We start from the raw sequence: 18,716 nt of genomic DNA, 5'->3' as shown, positions 1-18,716 counted from the left end.
TTTCTGTTTATCAGTTTACTGTGAAGAAGATCATCAGTTTTATTAAGGCTACGTGTATCAGTGCTGCTGTGTGATGGCCACAGCTATCAAACTGTCAGAGTCAAAGAACCAGAAGAACATGCTCAGTCAGCCTGGGACAGGAATGAAAACAGATGTTTCAAGTCAAATGTGTCCAAGTGACTAAACTGTTATACTGTGTTTAACCCTTGGTTTTATAGTAATAGCCTGACACCAAGGAATGCTTTTGAAGCTGATTATTTTTACCTTTGACCACAGTTGTGTCACAGAGGTCTACAGGGAGCTCCTCTGACTTCATGTCTTGGCTTTTGCCCTACTGCACAGTGTCTAATATGGGACCTTTCTCTTCATCTAGGACGTGTCTAAACCTTTACACTTGATTCCAGTTGGGTTTTAGACACATCCTGAAAAAACAAGCAAGCAGGATGAACCACAGCAAAGAGTCTGAATTTGTTTATAGATGAGAATGGCAAACTAAATCAAATTAATCATTAGTCCCCTGAGGACAAAGCATTTCCCTTAATGTTAGTGCTTTTATTCTTGAATGTGCTTTGTCTTTGCTAACACCTAAGGTACACTACACACCAACCTCTGTATGATGTTTTTAATGAATGGACTAATTGACAACTTTGCTAAAACAAGATTCAGCCAAACCGCAGCTACACACTGGTAAATTCTGATTAAATCCAAACCAGGAAAATACCTTTTTTGATAGACTCACACAGTTTATTTTCCACACCAAAAATTCCCTTTGCATATCCTGTCATTAGTAAAATACAAGACATTAGTTACAGTTACTACAAAACAGGAATTATAATGTAAATATTCAAACATTAACTGGAAATCAACACTGTTCATAAACGTTTGTGCCAAATCCTCAAACATTAGAGCACCCAACATGGCCGCCTGCTGTCAAAACCTGTAAACACTTTTCTGTGACAATCTTTAAACCTGTAATCATTTTTGTTCTTTTGGGGGCAGCAACAAGAAGTAGTGCGAATGACACTGATATCATCATCCCCTTTCAGTTCCCTTTTACATTACACACTATCATTTGATCCATTGTTATAGAGATTATAGCAGCTGTAAAGCTGATGTTGGAATGCAAGTACCAGAACCTTTCATGCTTAAGTTTCCCTTCCCTGGTTGTGTTTCATCTCTCAAAAGAGGCCGGAAAGGAAAAAAAACAGCAAAACAAGATGTTTCCTAATTCTACATGAGGAGTATTGTCATTGTCTGTGTGCTGACTGGGACGAGCCTGCTAAATATGACATAAAATAAAATATGTGATGTCATAAATCATGCTTTAAAGGTGCAGTGTATGAGATTCAGAAAGCTCTATTAGCAGAAATAGAATATTCATTAGTGTGTAATCACCTGAAAATAAGAACTGCTCTGTTTCCTTCAGCTTAGAATGAGCTTTTTAGGTCTACATAGGGAGTGGGCTGCCTTTCACATGACTCCATTTTGTGATTCTAAAGTAGCCCAGAATAAACAAACAAAACCAAACTGTACCACAGTGTGAGAAAAGTAACAATAATATTCACTCTCTTAGATTCAAGCTATGACCTTTAACTTTACACCATGAATAGGCTAACTACATTCAATTTTATAATATACAGCTATCAAATGTAACCTCATCACATGGCATATTGCTACTTGATAGGTCGTAGATGATGACATGACACCTGACAGGTACAGCAGACTCGCTGACGCATGAGAAGGATCGGGGTGACAGAGTTTTCAGGTGCTTACATTCTGTAACCTTATCACTAGAGCCAACTAAATCTTGCACAATGCCCCTTTAAGATGAGCTCATAGAGACTTTCATCTTCACAAACAGACCAGAACACACAGGATAACACACACTAATGTGAAATATAAGCAAAACGTAATCATTTTGAGTAAGAGGGAAACTAAGGATTCAGAGTTGCAACACCAACACCGGCCACACTGTGGTCAGGTTTGGGACAAGTGAGGGCAGAAATAAACAACAGTGTTATGTGGGAAATCATTTCCAAGCAGTATTTGATAACAGAAATACCACTGGCTGAAGAAAAGAAAAAGATAATGTTATCAAACCAAGACATGGATTTCTGTTATTCCCATAAACATTAACCTTTACAAAATGACTCTGACTTCAATGAGTGACTGATATCACTGCCACAGACATTAGTTCTGCAGGCTGCTTTGGTAGCCGTGACATAACTGGAGATATATGTATTGCGCCACTATGCACTTCATCACTTGACGTCTAATTTCAGAGATTACCATCTGAAATCTTCATCACTTCTTTTAATCTTGTCTCTGGATGGCCAACAGTGTCTGTGTCTAGGTCGCTGCTCTACATGAAGAACTGAGCCAATAGGTTGGCTACGCCCAGCAGGATCAGGAAACTGTGGAAGAGGGCCGATGGCCAGCGGAGCGCCCCCTGCCGCTTTAGGGAGATCATATGGACTAAAGCAGGAAAGACGAACACCAAAGCCAAGCCACATGCAGCTCCAGAAAACCTACAAAAGGGACACAGGGTTTACATCAGTACACAACATTCTGCTCAACAGTGACCATGGCAAAATGCAAAATGTAGTTCTGAAATCATGGAGCAGGGCACACAGTCTGGTCATGTTGCTTTCATGTGCCATTTCTGTGAATTATCATCATCAAGTAAAAGTGAACAGGTAATCACTGTTAAACATACCGTATGATGGATCCGATATTGGGATAAAACTTGGCCATCAACACACCAGTTCCAACAATTAGGATGTTCAGTGCCAGAACGTGGAGGAAACTACACAGCGACAAGTGAAAAAAAGATAATAAGAAAAATGTGACACGTAAAAACACACATGACACCTGACATACACAGGAGGTACTCTTACATTTGAGACGGGTGGGGGGGGGTCCTAAAAGATTTTTAAAATACTGAGAAACTGAAATCATTTTAAATTCTCAGTGAGACTTCTAACAAACTGAGGGCTCCAAAGGATCTAATCTAATGTGTAAGTCTTAAGGAAACCCTCATTAGCTGCTGAAATCTTCACTGTGTTAACCTTAACCTAGCTACATCATGCATTTTAACAATATGGTTGTAGGAGCTTAGACAAAGTGTGCTGAACAGCAGGGCTTGGTTAGGAAAAAGTGTTGAACATTTGGAGTCACCAGATTAAAGGGAGGGTATCGTATTGCTGATAGAGGAGCCCTGTGGCTACAACACTCTGGAAAGAAAACCACAAACCTGCTGAGGCACATCAGGGTGCACCACTTAAAGTGAGGGAAGACTGGAATTGTATATTATAGTATATTACTTTAGTTTTACCTCCATTTTAACCAGCAATATGAAAATGTCACAGCACAAATTACTCACTAGTTCAGCCTCACTAAAAAGCCCAGCCAACTTGGCTACTATTAAATATTGTTGGTATTCTTGTTTTTTCTTGGTTTTGACTCCACTAAACAATCTAATACACTAAAACATCAAGTGTTGACTGACTATGAAGAGACATAGTCCAGGACTTCCACAGAAATAAATAAGAAAGTGATAAGGTTGAATAAAACATGCAGTGTTAATCTCAGGACTGAAAATAGCACATATGCCTACAGTGGCTTTTAAAAGCCTTTTCACTGACAACAGCTGTGCTACAAAGCAGGGAGATGACAGTGAAGTTGGTGAGTCTGAAAACCTCATCATACCAGGTGGTAAAGATTGTTTTTCTCATCTTTCAAAACAAACATTTGTTTCAATAATGTTAAAATACTGATTAGTGCAGCTTTACTGTCAGAGCAAATTGGTACAAACTGAGCTGAATTAATTACAGATGTAAAAAAATAATGAACAATCGTCAACAGTGTTTTAATTTTTATCATGAACCAATTTTTATATGATCAGTGTGTAACCTGACAAATAACAGCAGCTGCAGCATCACAAACACACACCTCTGATACCATTTTATAATAACTAAATGATTTAGAAGTGAAGTAAAAGGTATATGATCATGAGTTATTTAAAAACAATCTGGTTCAACAGACGACGACCTCATGACAACCTCAATAGAAATGATTTTAGTTTAGCACTGATCCCAGCGACAACAGCGGCGTGTAGAAGAGGGACAGTTCTGTTTTTACTGGAGTCAACCACAATGCTGGTTAACAATATGTGTAAGTAAGTCTTCCACTAATTATCTAACTAACGTTTCCCCACTAAACCAGTGTACAGTGCCTATAAGAAGTATTCACCTCCTTGGATGTTTTATCCTTTCACTGACATCATGATTTAAATCATGGTCAATTAAAGTTGGCGACTTTGACAAACAAAGTAAAAACAGGTTTCTACAAAGTAATGTCAATAAATAAAAATATATATAATGATTGATTTCTAATGTGTATAAAAGGATGTAAACATCGAGGGGGGCGAATACCTTTCATAGGGACTGTTAGTGTAAACTGTGTTCACTACATCATTTCTCCAGCAGATGGCACTAACAAGTTCACTTTTACACTGTAAAAAGACCAACGTTCAGGAACTCAGTGGATCAGGCAAAAAGGCTACCTTCAATTAAATAGATCAATTACAGGCACTTATGATATTTTTAGGCAAGCAATTCCTCAAATGACTGTCACAATGTAAAGATTATTGACTGGACCACAACAGTTTCAGTTCACTTTCACTATAGTGACGCTTTCTGCTGCAGTAGACAAGTAGACAAAGAAAGCTGCCTAAAGTAAAAAACAAAACAAAACACACAATTCACTTACAAACACACACAACTCCACACACAGTTAGTAAAGAATGTACCACAGCTTTAACCTAAGCCGGTCTAAGAAGGAAGGTCCATGTGGACTGGACTGGCTCGTGGTACATCTCTCAAAAGAATGTGATGCTTCCGAATGTCAAACTAGTCACATTTTCTGAAACTGACCTTGGGTAATGTTTGCCAAAGATCTGGCCCATCATCTGGACGCGTACCAAGTAACCCAACAGGGGGTAGACTGTGATCATCTGGAACAACAGCAAGGTCCGAGCCACAAACACCATCACATCACTGCTGGGGAAGTTGTCTAAGAAGTTCTGTAGGAGAGAAGATAGTGGAGCATGTGCACTGTGGGTTTCATCTGACACAGCTACAGTTAGCATGTATCTGTGACTGCTTTGATCTGACAGTAGTCACTTTACTTTAATATGGCCACATGTAACGAGTGTTAGAAGAAAAGAGCTTTCTTCAAAATCAAACAAACAGTGCAGTGTCTGAAATTATGAAGTATAGAAGTATTATTACCCTTGTGTTATCAAGAATGTGTCTGTCGACTCAAAATAACAGTCACAGAGTCACTAAGTGATGGAGCCTTAGTGTTAGACTGTCACAGAATCACAGTGTTACAGGTACAATCTAAGACCCTTATATGATTGTTTCCCCCTCGACATGAAAGTTGCTATAGTCCCCCCTATTATTATTTAGTGAGTGTTCATTGAAAATACAAACTCTAAACTGACAAAAGTTACAAAATAACACCAAGTCCATCTTGGACGACTTTTCACTGTGACCCTCCTTGATCATTAATGGGAGGGACTATGATGCAAGCAAAAGACACACAGTGAGGAAAACGATGAGGCTAATAAGAAACAGATGAGGAAACTGAAGTGTGACTCTTACTGGTTCGATGCAGCTCTTGGAAAGAGGAGGTGAGGGAAAGGCAGCAAAGATGATCACTCCCACATACAGATAGGTCAGTCCTACTAGAAGATACGCCACTGACAGGTCCCGCACCTGAAACACCAAAACCCAGTTACTTTAACATCAGCATCACTTTCCTTAGTGGGAGTCCTGAAAACAATAAACATGACTGCTGGGAGCTTGTGTTGACTGCAGGAATGGAAACATCTCACTTAATTCACTGACAAGAAACTACTCCAGAGAATGCTGTCACAACAAAGGTTGAGGATCAACTCTATTGTTGCCAGCAGTTGTCATGGAAATAGAAATACTAACTTCCTGCCAGTAAACACAGTGGATGCTGCTTGAGGGTATACTTTTGCAGACTTTGCAGTGTGTTCATACTGTGGGTGCTTTCTGATGCAGCTTTTGTTAAATCTCATCACATCACAAAACAGAAGCATGGGTGTGTAAGGCTCACATTGTTCTCTTGGTGCTTGTTGCTCTTCATTAATGTGATGATACAATTGTGAATGAAGAAGGCCAGAGTGAGGACACCCGTCAGCTGTGGGAAAAACACTCTGAACTCTGAAAGAACACAAACACACACAAGTCGAAATTTACTACTACTACTACCACTGCTAAATTTAGCACTCCTCCAGTGGCTGCACTGGATTACTTCCCACAGTCAAAGGGGTTTATACCTTTGTGAGCATGAATGTGTTGATAATTCATTCAAGTCTCTTTCAGGCTGTGAGATATGTTGCATGTGTTCATATTACATCAAGAAGCTTTATTGAAAAACTGCAGGACATTTACCTGGAACATAGAACTGGGTTCCATTAAACCAGTGAAACTCCAGGTGGAAGCCGAGGCGGACAGCTTTAATAGTGACCAGCACAATCAGGTAGACCACTGATATGGTGCCTGGAAAAATACAGCAGAATAATGAAAGAGTGATGTAGTAAACACCTCACTGAGAAGGAAATCTCAAAAAACAAAAATGTGTTCCAGTTTAAAAACCTCTTAGACCCTGAGCTCCAAGTTGACCAGCCCTAAAATGGAACGGGTCAAAGGTAGTGGATAAAGTATTACCAGTGCATTCCACTTTTGTAACAAGTGCGAACTGAACTTGCTTATGGTTTGCAGAAAGTACAAACACTGTGATTCATTTGAAGTTATGGTATTAATGTAGTACTAGCATTAGCTTATCTTTCCTGCTGTTTGACATTTGAACAGCTACAGTGACGATCAATAGGGTAAAAACAGGAAGCCACTAACAGACTGTTTTGTTTGTTAAGCTTTTCTAAAAATATCATTGCAGGGATTGAGAACATGACAGTTGTCTAAATGTCCACAGAGTCACAGATTTTAATCTGAGTTTAGAATTCATGTTGTGCAGTAATTCAATGTAAAGAGAGAGACTACTCCTCAGAGAAATGAACAATGTGCATCAAAGCACTAAAGTTTGATGGATTATAAACAAATAAACTAAAAGCAATGAGGAATATCAACATTTCTCTTCTGAATCTTTCTTTGCACCTAAATGTTAAAAAAAAAAAAAAAAAGAAAACGCTTGCACTTACCCCTCATAGAACGGAAACAGCTGTTTCTAGAGCACTTTACTTTAAGGGTCTTCCCCTCAGCTTAGATATTAGCTTGCCTTCTACCTCACTTGTAAGTCGCTTTGGATAAAAGTGTCTGCTAAATTACCAAATGTAAATGTAATGCAAATTATTGCACTCTGACATGCTGACATGCTCTTTGATGAGAACTGTATGAATTAAATATATTTAACAGTCATCATTAACTTGCTGGCAGAGAGTTATTTGGCTCTTTACTGCTGCAGTCAGCATAGCTTTCTCTAAACTGAAGTAAAGGGTGTTTCAGTCCAGTTACCTGTTGCCAGTCTTTAGCTAGGATACAGAGACCACCATAGATCTAATGACGCACACTATGATTGTATAAGTACTGCTCCACCAGGTCAGTGAACTGCTGCCACATTAAGTGTTTTTTTTAACTGTTGGCACTTCTAAACACAATTACCCAGTGATATCAATGATGCTGCTCTCTCTCTTTCTTACCCAAGAAGGTGAATCTTGCAAAGAAGGAGGCTGAGCGAAAGCAGAGCAGCGGCAGCAGCAGGATGATGAGGTAGAGCGGGATGGTGTTGGTTTTGCTCCACCAATATTCAAAAGAACCAACATCAGAAGTATCATTTCCACTCTTAGTGATGAAAGACATGCCAACGCTGTTGTTTCCAATAGGGTTAGTGTTTGGGTATGGACAGATAACTGGTGAAACAAAACAAAAAAAATTAACATAGCACTACTATCTATCCATCCATTCTCTTTCTTTCCTTTGTACTACGTAAGATTTAGGAAACAAGTCATGTTTTAGAGAACAAAATCTGTACCAATGAACAATCTTCTTCAGTGTATTCATTAAAATGTACAAATCTAGGACCAAATTCTCACTATGTGACTAATGATACAATGCCTCTACTATAAAGTTAGGCCTGCTGCATGCTTCTTCCAGAAGGTGGCAAAAAGCCCTGTGTGCTCACAATCCTATGGGTTTAAATCATTGCAGATGGCACATGTGCCTAGCACAGGTTTCTTGAATTTTAAAACTCTGTGTTACACTAGCGTGTTGTTCCTAGTTAATGATTGGCAAATTTCCTCTTTCCCAGAGATTTTTAAATGGTACCTTTATCTGAGCCGTTGGTTCCAAATTCTGAATCTGACGTGTTGACATTGTGGGCATAATCTATAGAAAACAGAGGAAACAATGAGTTCAAACCAAACAATCTTGTACATACAACAATCCATCACATCTCTGCATACAATATATATAACCATAATATATAACCAGGTGCTGCAATGTATTACTCAACAGTGCTATTATTTCATTTTCTCAATGGACAGAGCCACTTATTCACACTTCACCATCTGCAGTGAATTAGCTTTAATTACGAATGTGTAACGTATTCTGATGTGTGATTACATTTGAAGAACTAATAAATAACCTAAAGTGTAGTATATGTCACCACATAAAGTAGCTAATACTTAATGCAATGTAGTAAAAGAAAACTTCACATTCCACTCTACTTCCATAGTCTTTATATGCAAGTTTGAAAAGGTATAAACCACCAATTAAATTAAATTCAATTCAATTCAATTCAATTCAATATTATTTTCAACAATTGTCATTGTCACAAAGCAGCTTTACACAACCAAAGAAACTATCAAAGTTTACACGAACAGTGAATGTGTATGAATCAAAATAATCTGAATAAATAAATATGTCTGAACAAGATAACCTGTTCTCTGTTTGTGCACTCATTAGCTACACACCAAATAAAGAGATGACTAGTCTTTTACTAGTTTACTAGTGTTACATTTATAGTCACATGAACTTCAGTGACCATTTTTGTCCAACTAGTGACAAATCTTGGGACTTTAAGGCCAGATATTAACAACTTCCTTTGAGGAGAGTCCCTGAAGTCTGCTAGTGGCTGTGACTCCAGTGTCTGGGTTCAATGTGTGTTTTAAGTGTGAATGAGGAAAAAATGACGTTATTTGTTTCTGTGAAGTACTTCTGTTTAGTTTGTGTTTTATCGAAAGTTACATTAAATTGTTTACCTTTAATTATATGTTCTCTAAAACACTCTCATGCTTATTGCCTGAGTTAATTCGAAAGTTCACTGTATTCATCATAGTACATTTTTGTAATAGAACACAATAGGACTTTTTGTGTCCTAGATTGAATGTTTTTCACCAAATCATGCAGCCCTCCTATAAAATGCCATCTTCAGGTCTCTCCACAGATATTCTGTGAGGTTTAAGTCTGAGCTTTGGGCCACTCAAAGACAGTCAGAGACTTGTCCTGCAGACAATCCACAGTTGCTATTTGGCTGCATTCATTTTCCATTCTAGCCTGACCAGTCGCTCTGTCAGTGCTGCTGTGAAACCCATCTATGGCATGATGCTTCAATACTATGTAATACCTCCTTTCTGGTACTGACAATAACATTGTGACTTACTGTAAATAAACTGTCCAGTGTTGTAGAGGAAGTTGGACATGAGGACCCAGTAAACCACCATTGCTCCAATAAGTGACACCATCGAGAATATCAAGCTGAGCCACTGGCCAAACTTGCCAAAGTAGTACCTGCAAACATCAGGAAATTCCCAGTCGGACGTGTCAAGGTACGCTGGACAGAACACAGAGAAAGAACAGACCAGTTAAAATCTCTGACAGAAGAAATTTTCATTAACGTGTATTTGTAAATGATCTGATTTGTAAAGTGAATTTAACAGTAAGAACAATGGCATGTGTGTCTTCTCACATTCACATGGTTATGTGTTTGCACCATTTATAAAATCTGAAGACTTTCAGCTACTATAAAAACTAAGGACAAGAACTGTGATCCTGAGTGTCTGTCTCAGTTGGTCAGCCTCAGTGTGCCTGCTGCTGTGAGGTGTGAATGCTGTCAGATACATGCTAAGGGAGTCACTCCTCTATGGAAACATGTAGACAACAGATACTAATCACAAGCACCTAGCAGAGGTAATTAGTTAATAGTGATATCTGATGAAATAATTAACTACTACGGGTAATGTGGAGTGGGAAAATGTGTAATTCCAAAGACCCACACCTGCAAATAGGTATACCGGAGAAAGCTTAGCAACCACATCAAGTTGATACCAAAATTTTGAAAACATTACAGTACTTGCTTTCTATGGTATGGGAGGTACCCAACGCACCTTAGTAACTCTTGTATATTTTGCATTCGAGTTGGATGACTAGGGTGAAGTTATGAACTACTAAAAGCTGGACTGCAAATAATGGCTTCCTGAGCTTTTAGAATTAAAGGTGAAATGAACTAAAAATGTGCAAAAAGCTTTTTATAGAGATACACTAAATGTGTGCAAGTAATTCAAAGGGAGAGTTTCAATTGCTAATTTTAAATTCATGCTTACCCTGCCTACCCTTGTAAGTCGCACACAAAATGCTGCAAATACATTAAGGTTCTAAGACATTTGGTGCTTGAACACCTAAAACATTTAAGTGGTCAGTAAAAGGCTAATAATAATAATGATAATAATAATAATAATAATAATAATAATAATAATAATAATAATATTAATATTCCCAGATAATGTGATGCTCACAGGTCAGGTTCCCACTGGGGACAGTAGACAGACTCCTCTGCTAATGGGTAAAATAATAGTTTCTCTCATTTCAAGAGCTGTATTGAAATGAGTTACAACACAAGCAAAAACCAAACAAGGGGATATTGTTTTTGTAGTGTCCAGAAAATGACATTTAACTTAAATTATAGAGACAAGGTGGTTTGTAGTGTACACAGAACCAGTGTGGTAAACTCTGAAGGGTAATTTCAGTTTTTTACACATTTATAATGGTTATCAGAATACTAAACTCTAAACCATAGTGCTGCTTGACTTACGTATTGCCTTCGGTGATTTGAGGACAATGTAACAACAGTAGAGCATCAGCAGGCCTAAGACAATGAGGATGACACTTCCCAGAGTGAAACCAGCCTAGAGGAACAAACAGAACAGTTTTCAATTTAATTTTAACATGTGAATATAAAGTATTAGCCATATTAAACTGCTGGCTGGTCTGTGTCAAGGCACCACCAGGTCCAAGTTCTGAACATGCTGATCACTCAATGAAACAACAATTCAAAACATCTCTGGTCTGTACTGCAACACAGTACAAAACTGGTCATTTTATGTATTTGAATGAGCCATGGTTCTAACGTATAGATTTAAAGCTAATCACCTGCTTTATACCCCAAGGTATGCTGAGTATAGATGTGCCCATCATTGTGTTCCATATAGCAAATCTGTGTAGAGAGAGAATAAAGTAATAATCAAACACATTCACTTCTGGTAAATATACAGAGACGATTGACTGATGCTGACATGACTTACATTGTGATGATACTGGGGTTTTTAGAGGCATGTTCACCACCTCCCACCTTAAAAGCTGTCCCCAGAGGGCTGTAGATATAGATCTCCTCTGGCCGGGGGATCACATGGTCTGGAGGACTCTGGAGGACAACAAACAGATAAGCAGTCCAGGAAGTAGCTTTCATATACTCTGAGCTTGTTAAACTCTGAATTCTGTTTCAGTTCTGGGTCAGTTACTGTAGTGACCTTAACTCTTTGAACCTACCAGTAGTCTGTCAGAGGAACCTGTAAGTCTGCCATAGTAATGAACTCTGCTGTTGAGGATGGCAGCCTCAGCAGAAACTCTCTCCTGCAGATCATCACCTATGATGTTCCTGGGCTCCACATGGAAAGGCCTAGAAGAATCATAGAATTTCATGCAATATACAATATATCAAACAACTTACAAAAGTTAAGTAAAGTGCCCATATTTTGTACAAATCCACTTCATGGTACATTTGGTATATGACTCTATGGTGCATGTAGACATGACCCACAACAAGTTAGAAGTGCACTCCCTCCTTTTTTTTTTTTTTTTTATTTTACATTTTTGAAACCATTTCCTGAATGGTCCATCCAAAGTTTGTGCAAAAATGACGTACTGTCGAGTCTCAGGGACGCAATCCCTGCTCAGGTTTAGTCCAAACACGACCCAAGATAACCTTGACTAAAAACTCGCAGTCCGCCATTGTTTTTCCTGCTACAGCAGATTCACTCAGAAAATAGCAAAACAGCAGCAGCAGAGCGCAAAGCATGGACACCACTCACTTGTCGGACATATGGACAAACTCAAAAGAGCCTTGTCTTCGTCCCATTCTTTCAGGATATAAATAAGGTCCAGTATATTTGTCTGTATGTAAAGTTTCAACCACTTTGTGGCTGCTGGATTTATTTTAGGACTGAAGCTCAAAGATGGTTTGGACTGGATTCACAAAATCAGTCACTTTTGAGAGGGTCTGTTCGCAAACATTTCCAGCTCACTATTATCTACACGGTTTTTCAGCATGACAGGGTACAGACACATTTTGGAGACTTCAGGGACCTGTTATTTTTTATAGCCCAAAGAGGGTCATAATATGGGTACACGTCAAACATTGTCTGATTCCAGATTCTCCAATGTGATGATATCCTGCTTTTTACCGTTTTATATGTATCTACAGTGAATATCTTATGTAATCTCTATGTTTTCACGGCAACTGATCAAAAGACTAATTTAGAGACTGGAGAAAATATACGCCTTGCTCGCTATGTTTGTTATGTTTTATGTGCTAGAAAGCTAGAAGGTCATTGTGAAATACCTAACTAGATCAAAACTTTCACATCCTGCTAATGCAGTTGGAAATGATGCTTGGCAAAGATACACACACACACACACACACACACACACTGTATGTCTTAGTACCTGCTTGTGAGGCGAGTTCCAGGAAGACTAACTTGTTTATTACATAAAACATGTCAGTGTAAGAGAAACGTGTGACCATTCTGAGCTATTCTGCAATTTACAGGAGGTCAAAGGCATAGACTGCCTTAAATATACATCTACCCTACATCTGAATCCATAAAAAAGAGAAAGTCATCAGTAATCAGACCTCACGTTATTACATTTAGTATTAATTATAATGGTCATATACACATACTGTACTTCTCTGCTGATGTCTTCACACTTTTGTTATCTTTCCTGGTAATATGAAACTAAAATCTTAGGTATAATTTATCAGCCTTTGTATCATCCATGAAAAATCATGTTATGTTCTTCATTTGTAAAAATCTAAAGCACCAAACTGTTTAAATGATTTGGTGCTTCACAGGTTTTAGAATGCATGCAAACAATTTCCTTTATAACTAAGCTAGACAGACATCTAACAACATAAGAGATAAGATATAATCAAACTTTATTGATCCCAAAGTGGGGAAATTCACTTGTTAAGCGTGTTTTTGTGTAATTTGTTTACATTTTATTTAGTTTTATAACTTTTTTGAAAATCTGATTACATTCATATAGTACATTAATGCAGAAATATCGAACATTCACAAACCTTTATGACCAGTGTAAATAATCAGTTAAAGTTTTATTAAAGATTTAACAATTAGCAAATTGTTTGTTAATGTCACTGACTGATTAAAAAAACTAAACAAAATTTGCACCCTTTAACTAGTCTGGGTGATAATGTTATTATATTACCATAAAATTTGACTTTTATTTGAGTTTATGGATCAATCCCACAATGGAACACTATTCTGCTGCATTGGCTCTTTCATGTTTTGTATATTCTCCGTCATGTGCACACTGCAGTGCTGGTAAGTACTGTATATTGATTGGTGTAATGTTTCACTGTACTCTACCTTTTGGCCTTGAAGTCCAACGAGTCTGCAGAGCCTCTGTGCGAGTAGCTCCCCCCAGTTTGCCCAGAGCTCAGCAGAGGCCTGCAATCGTCCTCCATGATCCTTCAGCAAAGTGCTCTTAATTCTCATCACCTGCCTGGGAGGACATATGTTGTAAAACCTAATCAGAGACTGTCACAGTGAAGCCATAAAAGATCATGTGTGTAGCACAGTTGTTTATTGTACTCATATTCTGCTCTACCAAGTAATCCACCGGCACTGCACAGGACAGAGCTTGGCATTACAGATAACTATTTCCAAACACTGCTGTACTGTTTATGATTTGTGGACATGATGGGCTACCCCCCAGCTAGTTACAGTCCCAATCACGTCAACGTGCTGTGAAAATCAACTTTAACACGAGGTGATGCATAAAAGTAAATATTGTGACTGCTGGATTATCTGACTCAAGCATGTTTGAAATCTCTTAAAGCTGATTTTCATACAGTGAAAACAGATTTTGGACTAAATAACCTGCTTGCTGGCCCAGGGGCAAAAATGTGCTGCTGAGCCCTAATTAATTCCTCCATATACTGTGGGGCAATTGGAATAAACATAAATTAACTTAATCATGTAGGAGCAACATCAGCTGAAATAATGAAGATATTAATTTTAGGACCTTTCAATCTGCCTTTATTATGCCAGTTGAAATTGTATAGCAAAGTGCTATATAAGTGCAGACCATTTATTATACCACTTGATTAGTTCACCACAACCCAACTGCCACATGGTGAACCTATAGAGATTTTTGGGGATCCTTTAAGGCATCTACACACAGTGAGATTTCAGTAAACATGTCATTTTATTGCAACATGGATCTAACAAAGTTGGGTACATTAGATGTCACAATGTAGGATAGTTACCCTAAATTTCTGACACTGTTGAAACTTTGTGCCAGGCGGCTGTTCAATCTCTATCATGTGTGTGACATAGCACCATGCTTTTAGACATCGTATTCGTGCCTTTAGAATCTGGGACCTCTAGGAGAGTTGCCCAATGTCCCCTGCTAGTAATCTATCTTTGGTAACAAGCAATGGCACAAAGCAGTGAGTGCTTACGATGATGGAAAAAAACACATTTAAACTTTTTAAACATTCGTTATAGTTTTTAGAGGTATTGTAAAATGCACATTACTGAATCAAAAGCAAGGTCAAACATCAAAAAAATGTATATTAGAATAACACTTTATGTATCATGAAAGTTGTATCGTTCTTAATAGCCCTGCAAACACGCCCACATCACATGTACGTGACCTGACTACATACCTGATTCAGCCATTTATAAAGAACACTGTTTCAGTTTATCTTCAGCTGAAGTTGTTCAATCCAGCCTTGTCTAACTGAGATATGTAACCAGTGTGCAGATGGATCATTCTCTCCATATGCAGCTGTAGACAAACTGGACTGGAGGAGATATTGCTCTTTATTTTGCTATTGGGTATTAGAACTACAGCCAACACAGAATACTGCTGCCAGATATTTACTAAAACTAAGAGAAGTGAACACACAACACTGGTCTTTGCTCACGTCACTGTGATTGATTAGGGAAAGGTTCACATAGGAATGAATTTACTGTCTGTTTTTGAAGTCTTGAATGTTCAGGCTCCTGATATGTGTGATCTGCTGACTTGCTTTGAGCCTCACTGCTGCTTGGGATCCTCCTCCTTAGCAGTGGCCTTCTAATGGTTCCAATATCTCAACTTGTCACTAAAGCTGACTGGGCCTAGGTTTTTTAGCTGGGCCCCTCAGCAGTGAAACTCCCTGTCTAATGTTTTGTCCTTCTTTATTCTAATGTTGCCATTTAAATTAATGAAATGAAGTATAAATTAACCTCATTGTGAGACTACACTCACTGCTTCAATTTTTGCAGTTATTTGTTTAATTTCATTATTTGCCTGCGTATGTTCTGCAGCAGTATACTTTCAGATAGTACACACAGAGATCATATCTTTCCATCCTCAGGGTGGATTAGACTAGCCCTGTCTAACTGAGACAGCGCTGATCATTGCGACCCATTTTTGCAGCTGGTGGGCTTAATAATTGACAGCTTCAAATAAATAACTGCCAAAATGACTTGGGTTTACTAGTTCAGACACATTTTAATTAATGGAGATTTCCCCTTTTATTATTCCTGTAGTAGCTTTAAATGAGGTGTCTGATACAATAACTCTGATTTCTACAGAGCACAGAAAAAAGGCAAAACCAGACACAGTGAAAACATCAAAATCGTTATCAATGTCATTTTTTCCTTTAACAGAAAAAAAAAAACATTATTTCCTGTCAACACAAATTCTTTTAATTACCTCATGGTTCCACAGTTAGTGCAAAACATTTTTTCAGTTTTGATTTCATTACCTGGAAATCTGGTTACAGTTTTAGTGAAATTACAACCACAAGTTTAAAACCATAATATAATACCTGTGTTCACATTACAATAATATTTCACACTATTACTGTGGAAACGTATTAAGTTATTTCTGATTTTTTTTTTTTTTTTAATAAGTCTGTGCAAAGTTCTAGGTAAAAACGTAACAATACCTTGTTGCAATTTCATTTAAATTGAGGACTAATTATAAGGTAATTATTATGCAGTCAGTGGAATGTCATTTATTAGGTTACTAAAATTCATAAATCATACTTTTTCAAAACAAAACTGGATTGTGTTTGAGTTCGCACAACTGTATCTAATACATGAGAGGCACATATAAATATAAGCAGCAAATATTTGGTTCCACAAACACCGAAATCTGTCCAAAATGCCTTAATTGAAACAAAAGAAACATTTTTATTGCTATGTATCTCTTGTGTTTTTGTGTTATTTACTCAAAATTACCCAAGATTTTGACTCTTGCCATTGTTTTCCAACTTCATGTCAAGCATATTTTGTTTCTGCTTTGCTTATTGAAATTGACCTTTCCTCTTGACTAGCTTTTGGTCATTAGAGTCACTTGTCATTAGAATAGCTTTATAGTATTATAGCATACTGAGATAACTGAAAAACTAAAAATGACAAAGTAAAGTAAAGTAACAACATTTGTACTATACAATACCTGAGTATACTTTTTAGTAGCTCCTCTACAGTTTTTACTGTCCACTGTTGATGTATATTGCGTGTTGTAATACAATACAAAGTTGAACTATAGTTGTTCCACAGGTCAAAGATCGGGATTGTGTACTGAACATCATCCAGCTGGTAGAAACCTGGTTAAGTACCATCACTGTAATGATGCCACGTTACTCGGCAGCTTCTTCTTCCTTATAGGCCTTAACAGCTGCTGACATGATAAACCCACACACAACAACTAAACAACTAAACAACGCCTGTCAAACATTAAGTTACTTACACTGTGTGAGCTGTTCATCTTCTGACTTCCCATCTCACACAACATTCATACGATGACCGCCTTAAAGCGATTTAAACACAGCTACGGAGGCAGCTTTCACGTCAAAATGGAGATTTCAAGCGTTTTGTCAGTGGAAAAATAAAGTGCTGAGTGTGCACACATTTAGCTAACTTAAGCAAAAAGCAGCATTGTGTTTTTATCGGATGAGCTCTGTTCCTGTTCCTATCGATTTCACTGATTCCCTGCTTGCTGACACACTGACACAACACTGACACACACTGACTAACAACACTACAACTGACACACACTAACACACTGACACACACTAACACACTGAACACACTGACACACACACTGACACACGCTAACACACACTGACACACACTGACACACACTAACACACACTGACACACACTAACACACACACACACTGACACACACTAACACACTGACACACACTAACACACTGACACACACTGACACACACACTAACACACTGACACACACACTGACACACGCTAACACACACTGACACACACTGACACACACTAACACACACTAACACACTAACACAGAGGAGCGGTCTTCCTTACCGGGGTCTGACGTGAAGCTGCTTCCCGGTGTCTTCAGCTCGTCTCACGTTTGTCTGTCTGCGTCAGCTAATATTCCAAATATTACAGCCACCAAGTCGGCAAAGTCATTAAACTGTGTTAACAGCAACGGGCCGCTGGTGTGTCGCCGTGTGAAGGTAGAGGAAGTGAAATAAAAGAATATGTGCTACTCGTGCACGTTACGCTGCCGAGCGAACCGAGCCGCGCCGGACTTGTTGTTGTTGACGTGAACCTCTCTGAGCTTCTGCGGTTTCCGCCTCCTTCTTCTTGTTCGTGGGTTCTCTGGTGAGCTGCTACCACTAGGAGCACCATCGCCACCTGGTGGTTTAGCCACGTCATTCTCAAATTCTTGACCTCTGCTTCTTGATCCAGCTTCATTTTTAACAACACTGTCTCTCACTAATATGTTGTTATTATTCCAAAAGTACATGTTCCACCGTCTCTGCTTAAAAACATCTCATTATAAGTGAGGGCTAGGCCTACTGATAAACAATGTTTTTCTTCTCTGCCCTTACCCAGTGACCATTCTTTCCTTACTTCCATTTTAATGTCTTTTAAATGATTTTCTTTATTTCCGACCCATAACCTTTGCCATTGTTTTCCAACTTCATGTCAAGCATATTTCTGTTTCTGCTTTGCTTATTGAACTTGGCCTTTCCTCTTGACTAGCTTTTATTCCCAAGATGATATTGATTTATTCCCCTGTACTCTTGAATTAGACTCAGAGTCTGTT

The 18,716-nt window shown here is 38.3% G+C and overlaps 1 protein-coding gene across 2 annotated transcripts; it reads right to left on the bottom strand.

The window, feature by feature from the left end:
- Window positions 1-722: 722 nt before the first annotated feature.
- On the bottom strand, window positions 723-18,235 carry slc38a9 (solute carrier family 38 member 9). Of its 2 annotated transcripts, none has more exons than XM_026340180.1 (15): window positions 17,966-18,235; window positions 13,991-14,126; window positions 11,874-12,003; window positions 11,630-11,748; window positions 11,478-11,541; window positions 11,140-11,233; window positions 9,712-9,882; window positions 8,376-8,435; window positions 7,751-7,960; window positions 6,486-6,593; window positions 6,148-6,254; window positions 5,667-5,780; window positions 4,935-5,083; window positions 2,717-2,806; window positions 723-2,528 (listed from the first exon to the last, which is right to left on the bottom strand). In XM_026340180.1, exons 2-15 carry the CDS (start codon window positions 14,086-14,088, stop codon window positions 2,363-2,365), a joined length of 1,680 nt encoding a protein of 559 aa, XP_026195965.1. In that variant the 5' UTR covers window positions 14,089-14,126; window positions 17,966-18,235; the 3' UTR covers window positions 723-2,362. The 2 variants fall into 2 exon arrangements, with proteins under 2 accessions (XP_026195965.1, XP_026195966.1); XM_026340181.1 differs by lacking the exon at window positions 17,966-18,235 and adding an exon at window positions 17,373-17,551.
- Between the last annotated feature and the right edge of the window lie 481 nt (window positions 18,236-18,716).

The sequence above is a fragment of the Anabas testudineus genome, chromosome 22 (assembly GCF_900324465.2).
Source record: "Anabas testudineus chromosome 22, fAnaTes1.2, whole genome shotgun sequence".
Taxonomy (NCBI): domain Eukaryota; kingdom Metazoa; phylum Chordata; class Actinopteri; order Anabantiformes; family Anabantidae; genus Anabas; species Anabas testudineus.
This window is presented reverse-complemented; position numbering and strand designations above follow the sequence as displayed.

Excerpts from the sequence above, each read along its gene's own strand:
- slc38a9 (XM_026340180.1), bottom strand. The coding sequence starts at position 14,088 with ATGGAGGACGATTGCAGGCCTCTGCTGAGCTCTGGGCAAACTGGGGGG. Across the intron at positions 7,961-8,375 it reads AACCAACGGCTCAGATAAAG|TTATCTGTCCATACCCAAAC; the intron begins GTACCATTTAAA and ends TTGTTTCACCAG. Across the intron at positions 2,529-2,716 it reads AATATCGGATCCATCATACG|GTTTTCTGGAGCTGCATGTG; the intron begins GTATGTTTAACA and ends TCCCTTTTGTAG.